Genomic DNA, 13,934 nt, shown 5'->3' on the forward strand with positions numbered 1-13,934 from the left:
CTTTATTTTTTAAACCTTTAACATTATTACAGTAGGTCATTGTTTTAGGCAATTGTGCACAAGTATCTTGTCAAGCACTCAAATACTGATTTTCTTTATTCTTTTAAATTTGTAATTACCTGTTTTTGCAGTTAGTCCTTTTAATTTTAATTTTAATTTTTTAGGAAAAGCTTAAAAAGCTTAAAAGAACACAAAGCCTTTTTTGGCTGTCACAGTAATTTCTCACCTCCATGCAGGAGGTGAACAAAAGATCGAGCCACGAGGATTCTGCTGTTTACACTGTGAGAATGAATAGAAACGTCTGAAACATTTTAAAATCCCCCGTGATTCCTGGAAAGCCACGCTGTCTCTCTCTTGTTTCCATCTGCTTTACATACAAGAGCGGCTGTGCAGTTTGCACTGAGAGAATATTTGAATTTCATAGAGTGTTTGACATTTGATAATAGTGCACTGTGTTTATAGATTCTACACTTCCCTGCCGAAGGTTTCCTATCATGCTTGTTCAGGCTACATACCCCCTAAAAAAGCAATATAACTGCCCTGCCCCTCCAAATATCTCTGTGTGACATCAAAAAGACAAATCCAATTATGGTTTCACTTGAGCTGATAAATATCAATCATCCTTCTTGGAATATCTGTGTTTACATAAATCGTTTCGAGCAGTGGGAGCAATTAAAAGGGAGGAAAAACAAATAGTTGTGTGCTGTCATTTAATGTGACAAAAGAGCTGGGGTCTCACTGCAAGACAGTCTATTGACTGGACTCTGTCATTTCACCTGTTAAGCCAAATTTATAATTGTATGTAAATGAGGTGGTGCTGTCACCAAAGCGCTGTTTCATTTTAACTGAGCTTCAGAGCATCTGGTTAATCATCTAAAAAGACAGAAATGAGACAGACACAGGTTTTAAATAGCCAATAGTCTGAGAGGTTGTGAGCAAAAATGTGTGTGTAGGAGTAGGATATGCGTGGGAGTGTGTATGCTTGGCAGGAAACTGGCAGCACATGACAAACAAACAGGGGTGTGCAGTGCGCCAGCTTGACTTGGAGAAGGGGAGGGTGGGGGGGTCGCAAAGTCCAAGGACTTAGCAAAGTACCATTTAATTCAATGCCATCCTGCCTTTGCAGTGGGACTGTAACCTCACGGGTTAGAGGAAGTGCAGATGCTGCCACCATCTACTGGACCACAAAGGGAATCCCAGTTTCTGCCTTTTGAGAAGGAAAAGAAAAGGCTTAAGTTCTTGAAAATAAATAAACCATAAAAGCAATATTTTGTCATTAATAATTTGATGGGATCAGTTTTTATATACAGCTTTTAATATCTACACTGCAGCGTGGAACCAATATGTTTAGCTATTCGAGTTTCCTCCCGGTGTGTTTTTGTTGTGCCACAGGCGTCAGAGCAGCGCGCGCGTGTGTGTGGAGTTGTTCCGTAATTTCACAGATATTATCGGATTATTGGTGTAAATGGCTTAGTAAAAGGTAAATGTGGCATTTTAGGGATTTAATTTGAACTTAAATTAAGTCTCCGTGTTTACGAGTCATCGTGAAACATTGCCGCCAAAACGTTTTTCACAAGTGTGTAAAATTCACAGACTGCAAGTAACAGAAAAGAGACGAAGAATGACAGAAGGAAGAAAGGGATAAATATGGAAAACTAAATATTTTCATGAGGTCTGGTCCTCTATTTCTGTGTCCATAAACCTGTTTCAGGTATTAAGTGCGTTGCGTCATAGCTTTAAATGGGAAATTCCCGGCAAGCTTTAGTAGCAAAAAATAGGAACATTTATATTTATAGGAATATATATATATATATCTGTGTGTATGTGTAAGTAGCCACGTTTTAAAGCTACAGCCTTGCGTTCATGTTACATCTTTGTTTCTTGTGAGATTTTGGGATAAAATTGAGCATAGAGTGAATTGCACTGCGTGAGTCTAATCTCCGAGGCTTTATAATATAATATAATTGGCTTTCTCCCGCTGCTGCATAAAGAAAAAAAAAGAATGAGATAAAGTTCACTCTTTGCTCATACTTTGATGACTTCCATAATGAAATCTCACTGAAGGGACTGTAATTCCCCAAATATCCTAAGTCGCTGGGGTTTCCATTGGATTTTTGGGTTTGCTGCACAGCCCATGTGACTGTGTAAAAATCAGCTGGAGTGCACTCCAGGGTCGTGGATGGCTTAGGCATGTGGCATATCAAATGCTTTCTTTGTTTAGTCCAGTCTGCCTCTGAGTTCACAGGGCTGCGTTTCTGTACTAAAATGAATCAGGCCCTCGGAGTTGGCTGCCTCCTGCTTTGGCATCATCTCCAGCAACACAGACCATCCAAACGCTGATGGAGTCACATGGAGGCGGAGTTGGCGGCTCCAGCAACAATGCGGCAAAAGTGTTGTTTTCATGCATGTGTCTCGCCCCCCCGGTTCTGGCTCAGGATGCCCTCACCTGTGTTCTGTTGTTGCCAGCTTAGTAATTAGTTGTATACATCTGTTTCACAGCACCAAAGAGGCTGAACAAGCGTACTGTGTATTTGTGCGACAATGGCAGGCTGTTTTAACAGTTGGTGGGCTCAATAACCAGCTAAATACATAAGGAGTCATTAAATTACATCTCTCCCCTTTAAAAAAAGAAAAGTCAGTGAATTGGTGAAAGTGAACCTAAATCTGAGCAAATTTAACTTCTAAGTGCTTCATTATAAAAACTTGAGTTGACACTTCACTGTTAACCCTGACTCACTTTCATTGTTCATTTCACAGTAAAAGTAACGACCTTCTTGTCAATGGCATCGCTGTGGTCAAAAATCTCTCCAGTACTGCCTGCTAATGAAGACCAGTTTCCACTGAAATTCAGTGACAAAGTGGAGCTGAGTGTGGTGGAAATGCTGCAACGGTCCAGGAAGCAGTTGTACGGAGACATCACAAGTTCCAGCCGGTTGCTTAATGCTCAGATTATTTTGGACATTTCATGGGAGAAGCTCAACACCGGAACATGGCGGCACGTGGACAAGGAGTGGAGGCGCGTTTACTCATATGGCTGCCTCTTCAAAGTGGCGGCACTGTGTTGTGAAAGTCCTTCCGAAGACAAAATCCTGGAGGCTGTTCGGACTTGTGACATGGGTCTAATCATGGGCGCGGCCATCATGGGTGATATACTTCAAGTTATTGTTCGGATTCTGCAAAGTCACATAAGGACATTGAGCTCTACTAAAGAAGAGGATGAGAGTGAACATGCTGAGGTCAAGGTCAGCGATTTTTTTCTTTCATCTGAAATGCACAATTTTCTGTCAGTCCTTTAGTTTATTTAGTAATTACTAACTGATAGTTCTACTTGTGAGAAAACATTCTTGTACATTTCATTCAACCTGATTCAGAGTTCGAACTAATAGTGACTGATGGGGACATTTCAGAGTAAATCTTCTGGACGCTTGGAAAAGAAATTCCTCTGTGACCTTCATTTTGTTGCACTCCATCAGATGTCACTGAAGATTAAGTGCAGCAACTTTTCAAATGTCAGGTCACTTTGTTTAGACACCATCTAAATAGAGATGGAGAGTTTAGTGCAGGGCTGGCAGGATTTTTCGTGCTTTTTTCCCCTTTTAAAAGCTATCATCTTAAAAAAGCTGTTGAAATAGTCTACCCATCTGTCACGAGCTGCACAGTGGGGAATGGGGCTGCAACTAACAAGTATTTAGAAATGTTGTCTTTAATTTGTTCTTGGTTAATCAGGGCAAGGAAATGGTAGAAAGTAGCACCACATTTCCCAGAAGCTTAAAGTCATACTATGATTAAATTGCCTGCCACACTTACAGTACAAAAGAACACTGAAATCAGTATAAGCTGGAACCCAGAGAAGACTTAATTGATAGTTGTTTACTCACATATGTGAGATATAATCAAGGACTTGTTTTTCTTATCGTTTTCCTCTAAAGGTTGAATTGATTTTTTTTTTTTTTTCATTTTGAAATCATTTCCAGAGAATAAAGATTGAAAGCCCGCTTGTCTCTGCAATCAAAGAAGAGTCGGCGGTTCTCAGGATAAAGTGTCCTTCACTGGAAAGTTTCAAAACAAACTTCCTGCTCCCCCTCAAACCGGTGATTTTAGAAGGAATCATCGACCATTGGCCTGCTTTCAACAAACACCCCTGGAGGTTTGCTTGTACAGAATGTATTGTTGTTCAGTTCATGATTGCTATTTGTATTAATTAATTGGCTATTATCAATCATTGTGGTTTGCATATTTTTGTCCGGATGACACCAGCCAGCTGTTTCCCCCAATTATGAACCAATTTACTCTCATTAGTATGCTAATCTCAATCATGCACTGAAAAGGTTAAAGTCGATTTGAAAACCACTTTCAAAATTGTACATTCTGTCTGTGAAAATAAGCTTCACAGTATTAGCATGTTTGCGCTCCTCCACCTTGGTTAAATGCAGCACTTACATCCAGTCCAGCCTTGTAATCAGACTATTTTACAATTGCGGCAGCAGCAGAGTGCACTTATCAAGCTGAGAGGACAGAAAACCTGAAGGACTTTGGTACAGAGAGGCAGCTGACATGTAGTATGCAGTGTGTATCACTTTGATATCTATCTGTCATTTCCTTAACTATGTGAGCAAATAGGGACAACAGGTCTGTTTACTCATCTCTGCATATGTGATTCCTGACTCTCAAGTCTGACACCAGCGTCTGATATAACTTTCTTTCAATTTAATAATATCCTTCACTGTCCTCTCTCTCATTGCTCACTCCTGACAGCAGCCTATTCACTCTGGCATCTGACATACAGCTTCTGGCACCTCAGTCACATCCTGACGTGCTTATATATAAGATGTTTTGAAGCATCGCTTGAAACCAGGATCGCCACATTTATGTGTGACTCACTCAAGTAACTGTCTCCCTCCTGCAAAGCATAGAATACCTGAGGTCTGTGGCCGGCTGCCGGACTGTTCCTGTTGAGGTGGGATCCAGGTACACTGATGAGGATTGGTCACAAACGCTGCTCACGGTCAATGAATTCATTGATAGATATGTTTTGAATAAAGTAAGTGCATCTTGAGCAAGTCTTTAAATCACATTATTTATATCAGTGGTCCCCAACCTTTTTTGCGCCACGGACCGGTTTAATGTCAGACAATATTTTCATGGACTGGCTTGAAGGTGTCGCGGCTAAATGCAACAAAATAAAATGATAAAACCAAGACAAAAACTGTGGTATTTTGTAAATATAACACTAAACGCAAATTCACTGTGTAATTGTGTAACTTTATTAGCAGCGTCCTCCTGAAATGCGCCAACAACACTGAGAGTAACACGCTCCCCTCTGCCCCTTAATGCTCTCTGGTCGCTATGGTAACACGTAAATATTTCTTTCAAAATAAGACACACAACTACAACACAGGAAAAAGACCCAGGGAAACAGAATAAACAATAAGAACCCTGGAAACCATAAATTTCACACCCAAGACGCAACCCTCGCAGCCCGGTACCGGTCTGTGGCCCGGAGGTGGGGGACTGCCGATTTATGTGAATGAGAGAAAGAGAGGACCTTGGGATTTCTAACATGATATCTGGGCTTTTGTTGTTTGTTTTGTGTATCAACATTGAACAGGATGGAGTGAAAGCTTTGGGTTATTTGGCTCAGCACCAGCTTTTTGACCAGGTAGAGTTCAGATTTTTAGTTTTGAAACACCAAAATAAAAGTGAATAATTTTGTCAGTTTAACACTTACTTCTTTAAAAATGACATTTTCAGCACTATAAAGAACGGGATTCTTTTTCTAGCTGTCATACTAACACAAGATTGCTTTTAACATTAGTGGTATTTTTTAGCAGTAATTTCAACATCAGGGCTGGATAATTAAGATCAATTTTTTGGACTCTATGATTAGATTAGAAGGATCACAGCCACAGAGTCACCATTTAGACCGATTTTCACACAGCATCTATATTTTTTTACATTTCTTGGGGATTTTATAGTGCCAAGTTTCTAAATGAAACATTTATTTTTGATGTGCAAAAGCTTTGATTTCTTTATATATCACTTGGAAAATACAAAGTCTGTGCAGTGATTTGTTGAAACATCTGCAAACATACATGGGAATACAAGGTAAAAGGCAAAAACCGAGATTATACAATTCTGATGAGCTTGAAAGTGAATATGTGGCACAATGTGAACGGTCTTAGGCAAGCTTTCTTGTAATTCCTTTAAGTAGTCTTCATGAACAGTTCTCCAGGCTTCTTAAGGACATTCAAGGCTCTTCTTTGGATATCGGCTGCCTTTTGTTTAATTCCCTGTTAGGATGATCCTACAGTGTTTCAGTAATATTGAGGTCCAGGCTTTGGGGAGGCCAATCTGTGACTAATATTTATCAGGCTGATAAATATCTCTGGGCTGTAATGAGACTGAAAATTCCAATAAATAAACAGACTGTTTGCAGACATTCGGGTGACTCTCTGAGGCTGTACGGGAGCTCATCAGTAATAGTTAAGTAAAAACCAACCTTATGGCAGAATATCTGTGCCAGTTTTCATGGAAATCCATCGAGTATTTATGAATATTTTTCAGTTGGAAAACTATGGTGGATATACTGACAAAAAGAAGTCATGCATTTTTTTTAGTTTGCATGGCAGAAGGTGGAAAAATAATTAGCAATTCTTTTTACTTGCCAGGAAATGTTGGCAAAGTTCTCATGAGAAAAAAAGATACTATTTAGTAAGTAAAATTAGTCTTAAATGCCCTATTACTGTTTGATTATACCTTAGATACCAGAGCTCAAGGATGATATCCGCCTCCCTGATTATTGCTGTCTTGGTGAAGGCGACGAAGAGGATATTACTGTGAATGCGTGGTTTGGTCCCGGGGGTACAGTCTCTCCTCTTCACCAAGATCCTCAACAGAACTTTCTGGCGCAGGTGCTGTTAACTGTAATGCTTTATGAATTAAATTAATGTCAAAGGTTGATCATGTGATAACAGTTTCCTTACCACATGGGATTCCTTCTGTATATACAGGTAGTGGGAAGCAAATACATTCGCCTATATTCCCCCGAGGACACAGGCAAGCTGTACCCTCATCAATCACAGCTGCTTCACAATACCAGTCAGGTAGGATTGACAGTCCATGGAGATAGCACATGTTGGACGTGCAAATGTATGCAGTATTTCCAATTTCTGACTTCTTCCGTCTAGGTGCAGGTGGAAAATCCAGATGCCGAGCGCTTCCCGGAGTTTGCCAAAGCTCCGTATCTCGAATGCGTGTTACAGCCTGGAGACGTTCTTTTCATCCCTGTCCGACACTGGCACTACGTCCGCTCCTTAGAGCTCAGCTTCTCTGTCAGTTTCTGGTGGTCGTGATTGCAATTTCCAAATAAAAAACCATATAGCATGTATGTAATGAAACTAGTTCAGCCTGATTTCTCCTGCCGTTGAAGAAGGTCACTGGAGAGCTTTTAGCTAATGTGAGGCTAATAAAAGTATTAGGACGACCTCTGATTACAAAAACCTTTGATCCATGAACTATGCACACACATTGCTCAATGATTACTTTAATTGTGCTGCTGATGATTGCAACATCTATTATGTGGAAAGCGACCGGCAGCCACAGAAAACAACAAATGAGCAGTTAAAAGTGTTTCTGCTCATTTCATTCTGCATATAATTTACAGAGGGTTGTTAGTCATCTAATTTGATAGGGTATGTTTCTCTTTTCAAATTGGCTTATTTAATTGTGTTCTCAACCTTATTCCCACAAATATTCTCAGATGTGTGATTTCCATAATTCATGGAAATGAGGCAAGTCTTCAAATTTAATAACCAAGTGAGCTACAGGTACAGAAATGTGGTAATAAACACAGCTCTCTGGTTAAACTGACAGCCTGAGCTAATCAAGCAGGTCACAGATGAAAATTAATAAATTAAATGAATTAATCCCCTGGGCATACACAGACTTTGAAATTAAAACCATCTCATTGGTAAAGTACTTTGACAGCACAACTCTTGTTTGGCACCAGAAACGCAAAACCTGACAACAAAGGGAGCCGCGGATTTCAGACCTCTGACAAGCCACAGTCGTGTATCCTGTAGGTCTTGTTCAGTCAAGCCTGGTTATTACAACTATGATGTGAGGAAGTGACAAAATTAAGCAGATCTGCCCTAATGTGCGTGTTTGATCTGGATTGAGTCAGAAGTAGCGACGTTTTGGGAAATCAAGGCAGTGTCAGACAGGTGAACTTGAAGAGTTGTGGGGAATGCTTTGATAAAGCACTGTAGCTCAAGGAAAGGATATATAATAGACACTTTTTCCTTCAGTTTAAGAGGGTAAAAAATACAAAGGAATTGTAGTTCAAAACAACAAAGTGGCCTCAACAAGCTAAAATATTTTTCTGAAAACACAAGCTATATACTGTCTGACTCCGAAAGTGGTTTTGCCAAAAAAAAAAAAGCATAAACACTCATGTGAAACATTCCTTTGAACATGGTGGCTTGTGGGCATTCATTTATGCACAGCTCTCTTGAGGTCCCCCCACAGCATTTCGATCAGGTCGAAGCCTGAACTTTAACTGGGTCATTGCAACACCGTGATTCTTTTCTTTTGTTGTAGATTTTCTCCTGTGCGTAGGATCATTGTCCTGTTACATGACCCAGTTTTGGCCGAGCTTTAGCTGTCAGACAAATGGCTTCACATTTGCCTCTAGAATACTTCAGCCTACAGAGGAATTCGTGGATGAATCGATGACTGCAAAGTGCCCAGGTACTGTGGCTGCAAAACAAGCCCAAATCCTCACCCCTACACCACCACGTTTGACAGTTGGTCTGAGCTGTTTGTGCAGATGTGCTGTCTTTGGGTTTTCAAACCTTTCAAACAAGCCACATTTGTTCAGCCTTCTTCTAATTGTACTGTTGTGAACTTTAAAATTCAACATAACTGAGCCCTTTAGAGTCTGAGATGTAGCTCTGGGGTTTTTTTGCAGATTCCCTGAGCATTGCACAATCTGACCTTGGGGTAGATTTGCTGGGATGTCCACTCCTGGGAATATTGTAGCATTGTTAACACACACCAAACTTAAAATGTCTGTCTCTGGGTCAATTAAATTCTCCCAACCTACACTGCAGTATTGCAATGTTGGTAAAACCAAGCAAAAGTAGTTTTAATATTTAAAAATATGCAAGTTTAGCTATGAGGCCTCTTTCCCTTTTTTGTTTCTGTAGATAAGGTGGCATAATAAATAATGCCCCCTGCATTAAAGATGCCAGTGTTTGGCCTGATTTCTGCAAATTTCAGGTAATAGACCTATCCAAAGTTGGTTACTTTCCTCACAAGCTTATCTCTCCAAACTTAATAATATGAACCCTGCCAGGATTTAATTCTGTAAGTAAATGCCGTACACTTCACTTAGCCCTTCAGTGCTTTGTTGTTGTCAAGTAAGTGGCACAATTGACTTAAGATCACACAAAACTGCTTACTCTCATTATAATGTAATCAATACTCAATTACCAGTGAAATAATGTGGGACCTCTGGGCCTGTAACCCTTTCCCTTAAACTTAGACCTCGCTTTCGCCTTCTTTTTGATTAATGGCAATTGATTTTCAAATAAATCTGGCAAATCAGGATTAGATCCATTCGATTTACAGTAGGCAATAGACAAGTTTTAGTGAGAAAATGCTGAATCCCCAATAAATCTGAAACACAGATTTGGAAAAAGCTCAAGATTATTTCTGTACAAATATGTAATATAAGTAGCTCAATAATGCCACATTGTTTTAAGAGCCAGAATTTGTGAATTGGAATGAAGAATGAAAGAAAACAACCCAAAAATTAAAGTGCAGGCTCTCAACTTGTTTACAGGTCACATGTAATTTAATTAATACACATGAGCGCATTAATGTTTATCTACAGATCAAACCTTTTGTCAGCTGTTACCACTTGCCTTGACTTTAACATTTGCACCGCTGACTTAAATGATGATTTATAATAATCATGTAGACCACAACACAGTCTATACTTGAGCCCCCCCAGTGTTTTAAAATTTATTCAGCAAAATTGGTGAAAACATTACATTAATATGCAAGAATGTAAAAAAAAAAAAAATGAAGTGATTGTCAAGCATTAATTAGTGTCATCTATTCTTGTCATTATAAACAGCACTAAACATCCTGCAGTAACACTTTAGATTCATAAATTAACTTCAACAATGGCACCGTTATTATGAACATGAGCTTCCAAAGCAATGCAAAGCAGATGATAAGGTAAGTTATTAAAATTCCATATTAAGACCACGTGCAGTACAACAGAGTAATAGAAAAATAACTTTAAAGATGTCCGATGACCACTTTGTAGAGTGAGAGGAAAAAAGGATTGTGCAAAGTACAGTGTAGACTTGTAAGGCAGCTTGGTTTCAGCTATGGCATCAATTCAAACTCTCGTTAGTGTCGATGCTATGTGAATCTGCATGACCCTCGGTGCTTCATTATAGAAAGAGATTTTTAAAAAGCGCTTCATGAAATGAGATTTTTTTAAATTACAGGATTTCTGATGGCCTCATTTTATCCTGAAAATGAGTTTCAGAAAGCCATTAATGCTGAGATGAATCCTAAAATTCCTGTATATCTACAGAGAAGTTCTGCATCCTCTCCACCACGAAGAAGCAGAGTGTTCCAGTGAAGCCCAGGATGACCATCAGCAGGAGCTGCCACATCAGCATGATGTAACCGCTGTAGAAGAACGCAGCTGCTGCACAGACAGACTAACAAGGGACAGACAGATTTAATGTTGTTGATTAATATGATAAAGTGCTTTTACAAATCTAATAAACTAAGTTGCACAAATTATTACACAAAAATATTAAGTTTTCCAGCTTCACCAATCACCCCCTCAAAGTCATATCCTTGAGTAGCACAGCACAACTTCCATAATGTCTGCTATTTTCAGAGCATTGCCATTCTAAACAATCCAAACAATGACCCTTCAACTTAAGCTTTATTTAGGAGGAGTGGAAAAAGCCACAGTGAGCAAAATGTGGCCAGTGGTGAGTGACGATAATGGTGAAGTGGCCAAAAGGGTTCCTGTATTTTCAATTTGCTGTCTGCCAGTGCATGATATTACAGGCAAACCACACCATTCAGTTCATTTTCACATGATGCTCTCCCTCATACACCACAGGATATTATACTGTCGTAGAAATCCTCATAAACAGTCTGAACCTAAATCAACCATAAACATGCTCCTGAGCTGACCCAATGCTCCGTCTTGAAGTTTGGATTCTGCATGCGTTCCACTGTCAGTTTGGGTTGGGGTTTATATCCTGATCCCCATAAAAGTCTGAATGTTTCTCAAGTGGAAATGCACATGTGGGAGAGGTGTGGCCTACAGAGAGCATGAAAAACAGCACCAGCACTGGTAGCAGTGCAGCGCTGAAGATGGCGTTGAAGAAGAGATGAGATGTGTTTAAATCACACGTGGTTTTCATTTTTCTGGGCAGAATCAGAGAGCTTTATAAGATACTAAACATACTATTACTTTCAAACTCATGAACCCCACTTTCAGATTTACTACTAACAATTTCCCAGTAACAGCAGAATCTGAGCTGGACTTCAACTAGGTGGCACAACCATGTCAAGATTTCTCAGTTTGTTTCTGTTCATTGCATTGTGGTGTATTTTCCATGCCTTGACAAAATCAAAAAGATTTTTTTTGAATAGTTATAAAGCATACATTAATTTCTAGAGCTTAATTTTCAATTCAAAATAAAAAAAAAAAAGGAAGAAGGTATGATATCCAGCATATCTGCCTTTTTTCTTTGTACTGTGACTTCAGGTGAATTTATTTCACTTGGAAGGAACACATTTTGCAGCAGCTTTGGTCTGCTCTGCTAACAACGTCTGAGAACTGGCAACTCAGGATTACCTGGATGAATTTAAAAATGGCGAAAGCCGGCGTGCTTTCTTCAGCATAAACATGGCCTAATATGCTGTAGAGCTGTGTGTTGAAACAGCTGTCCCCAAGTCCAAGCAAAAAGCTGCACAGCAGGGCAATGGATACACTAAGAAAGAAAAAGAAGAAAGAAAATCAAAGCATAATCTCAAACAGTATTTTCTTATATGCTAAATTATCATAAAAACTGGATACCTTGGGGTTAGATATGGCTTCTTTAGGGATGTGGTTTCAAAAACAATGGGGGCATCATCAGGGATGTTAAGAAAGATCAAATAGAAAGCAACAAAATGGGCAACCATTCCCAGAAACACCACAGAAGTTCGTCTGAAGCGGCTGTTCTTGCACAACAATCCAAACAAACCCCCACCTGATGGAAAAGGGCATATTCTGCATAAATCAATCAATCTGCACGGCCTTGAATGACTTTAAATAACTTTGCTAAGAGCAGAAAGTGAACGTACCTACTATTTCTCCAATGCCTACAACAATCCCTGAGATCCCAATCAAGCCTTTAGCTGCTTCTGCAAACTGTGCAGTTGCTCCGATACACGTCCCATACACTCCACTGTAAAAAGATAGCTCAAGGCCTGGAGAACAGGGAGTGCATGCTGTAGCTGCAGGCATTTTTACTGGAGGCTAAAATATTTAATATGCAAAAGCATTTGACTTACCGCTGTACGCCATACAAGGACTCAGAAGAAGGATAGTTTTAGTCTTCAGCAGTCGTAGGATGGTTTCTAAAAGGGAGAGTTACAACACAATGATTTAAAATGCTAATAAATGCTGTTCTTCCACTAATAAAATCTCCTTTAGCTCAGTATTGAGCTGAGAATTTAACACAGTTCAATGCAGAAGGAAAATATTCTGTCATAATAAGCCATATATAAATGCTAATTTTAAAAAAAAACACCCAAGAGAGACTTGGCTGTTAGAAAAATTCAGATTTTAAAAGAGGAAATCCCACTAGGCTTGTTTATATATGCCTGGATGGCCCTTCTTGACATGAATCAGCTTGCATCTTTGATAAAAGCTGATACCTTTAAGGCAGGTGTGCACGAGTCTAAATGCACACAGAGATACACGCGAGACAAGGTGCAATCTGATCATCCAAACAACTTGAGGCTGCACTGAAGGCAGGTGCAAGTGCAGCAGCAGAGTTTCCAGTTGACAAACAGATAGAATCTGAAATAAACTAACGCACAGGCAGATTCTATGTACTCTGTTGTGATGCTAGAAGATTTTTATCCATATGAAAGCGATTTTCGCCTTCAAGAAAAACAAAACCGCCTGTGAGTGCCTGCTAGTTTAACAAAAAAAGCAATGAAAAGCAATGCAAATAACAGAGAGGGAAAGGGAAAATAAATACTTCGGTAGGAACTTACATTCCTTTTGAATGCTCAGTATATCAGATGATACCCATCTACAGTGCAAGGGGGGGAAAACAGTGAATAGCTGTACAGGCAGGAATTTCAACTCTTTGGTTCAATATTGGCTGATTGCCAGGAAATCTGGATGTACCCCTTAGGATTTAAAAAACAAAAACAAAAAACTGATATATGTTCCTTCGTACAAACAGGAAGAGAGAACTTCAGTGTTGGAATCTAATGACTTTGAAATGTCACTGCAGTTATCCTTACAAATATACACTCAGTGGCTACTTTATTAAGTCACCTGTTTGTGTACTCATTAACGCAAATATCTAATCAGCCCTTGGTGCATAAATATGTAGACATGGTCAAAACTATCCACTGAAGAAGAGTGATTTAAGTGACTTTAAACGTGGCATGGTTATTAGTGCCAGATGGGCTGGTCTTTTAGAAACTGCTGCTCTACTGGGATTTTTCCCACATAACCATCTCTAGCGATAAAGGGAATAGCTTGAGAGAGATAGAGAGAGAGATAGAGAGATAGAGATAGATATAGAGATAGATAGATAGAGAGAGATATAGAGATAGATATAGAGATAGATAGATAGAGAGAGATATAGAGATAGATATAGAGA

At 39.4% G+C, this 13,934-nt stretch overlaps 2 protein-coding genes across 3 annotated transcripts in view; one reads left to right on the forward strand and one right to left on the reverse strand.

The window, feature by feature from the left end:
- Positions 1-1,393: 1,393 nt before the first annotated feature.
- kdm8 (lysine (K)-specific demethylase 8) lies at positions 1,394-7,397 on the forward strand. 2 transcript variants are annotated; one of them, XM_005726006.1, is made up of 8 exons: positions 1,394-1,480; positions 2,758-3,242; positions 3,975-4,147; positions 4,909-5,041; positions 5,609-5,659; positions 6,762-6,911; positions 7,011-7,103; positions 7,188-7,397. In XM_005726006.1, the coding sequence occupies exons 2-8, from the start codon at positions 2,781-2,783 to the stop codon at positions 7,350-7,352; spliced, it is 1,227 nt and encodes a 408-aa protein (XP_005726063.1). In that variant the 5' UTR covers positions 1,394-1,480; positions 2,758-2,780; the 3' UTR covers positions 7,353-7,397. The 2 variants fall into 2 exon arrangements, with proteins under 2 accessions (XP_005726063.1, XP_005726064.1); XM_005726007.1 differs by lacking the exon at positions 1,394-1,480 and adding an exon at positions 1,521-1,672.
- Positions 7,398-10,046: 2,649 nt separating this feature from the next.
- Positions 10,047-13,934, reverse strand: part of LOC102214571 (UNC93-like protein MFSD11) — an 11,152-nt gene continuing 7,264 nt past the window's right edge. The window contains exons 9-13 of the mRNA XM_005726009.2: positions 12,604-12,669; positions 12,394-12,519; positions 12,125-12,299; positions 11,903-12,038; positions 10,047-10,742 (exon numbers count right to left, since the gene is read on the reverse strand). Coding sequence (XP_005726066.1) covers positions 10,590-10,742; positions 11,903-12,038; positions 12,125-12,299; positions 12,394-12,519; positions 12,604-12,669 — 656 coding nt within the window. The 3' untranslated portion in view covers positions 10,047-10,589. The remainder of the gene's footprint in view (positions 10,743-11,902; positions 12,039-12,124; positions 12,300-12,393; positions 12,520-12,603; positions 12,670-13,934) is intronic.

The sequence above is a fragment of the Pundamilia nyererei genome, unplaced genomic scaffold (genome assembly GCF_000239375.1).
Source record: "Pundamilia nyererei isolate P.nyererei 1_Seehausen unplaced genomic scaffold, PunNye1.0 scaffold00018, whole genome shotgun sequence".
Taxonomy (NCBI): Eukaryota; Metazoa; Chordata; class Actinopteri; order Cichliformes; family Cichlidae; genus Pundamilia; species Pundamilia nyererei.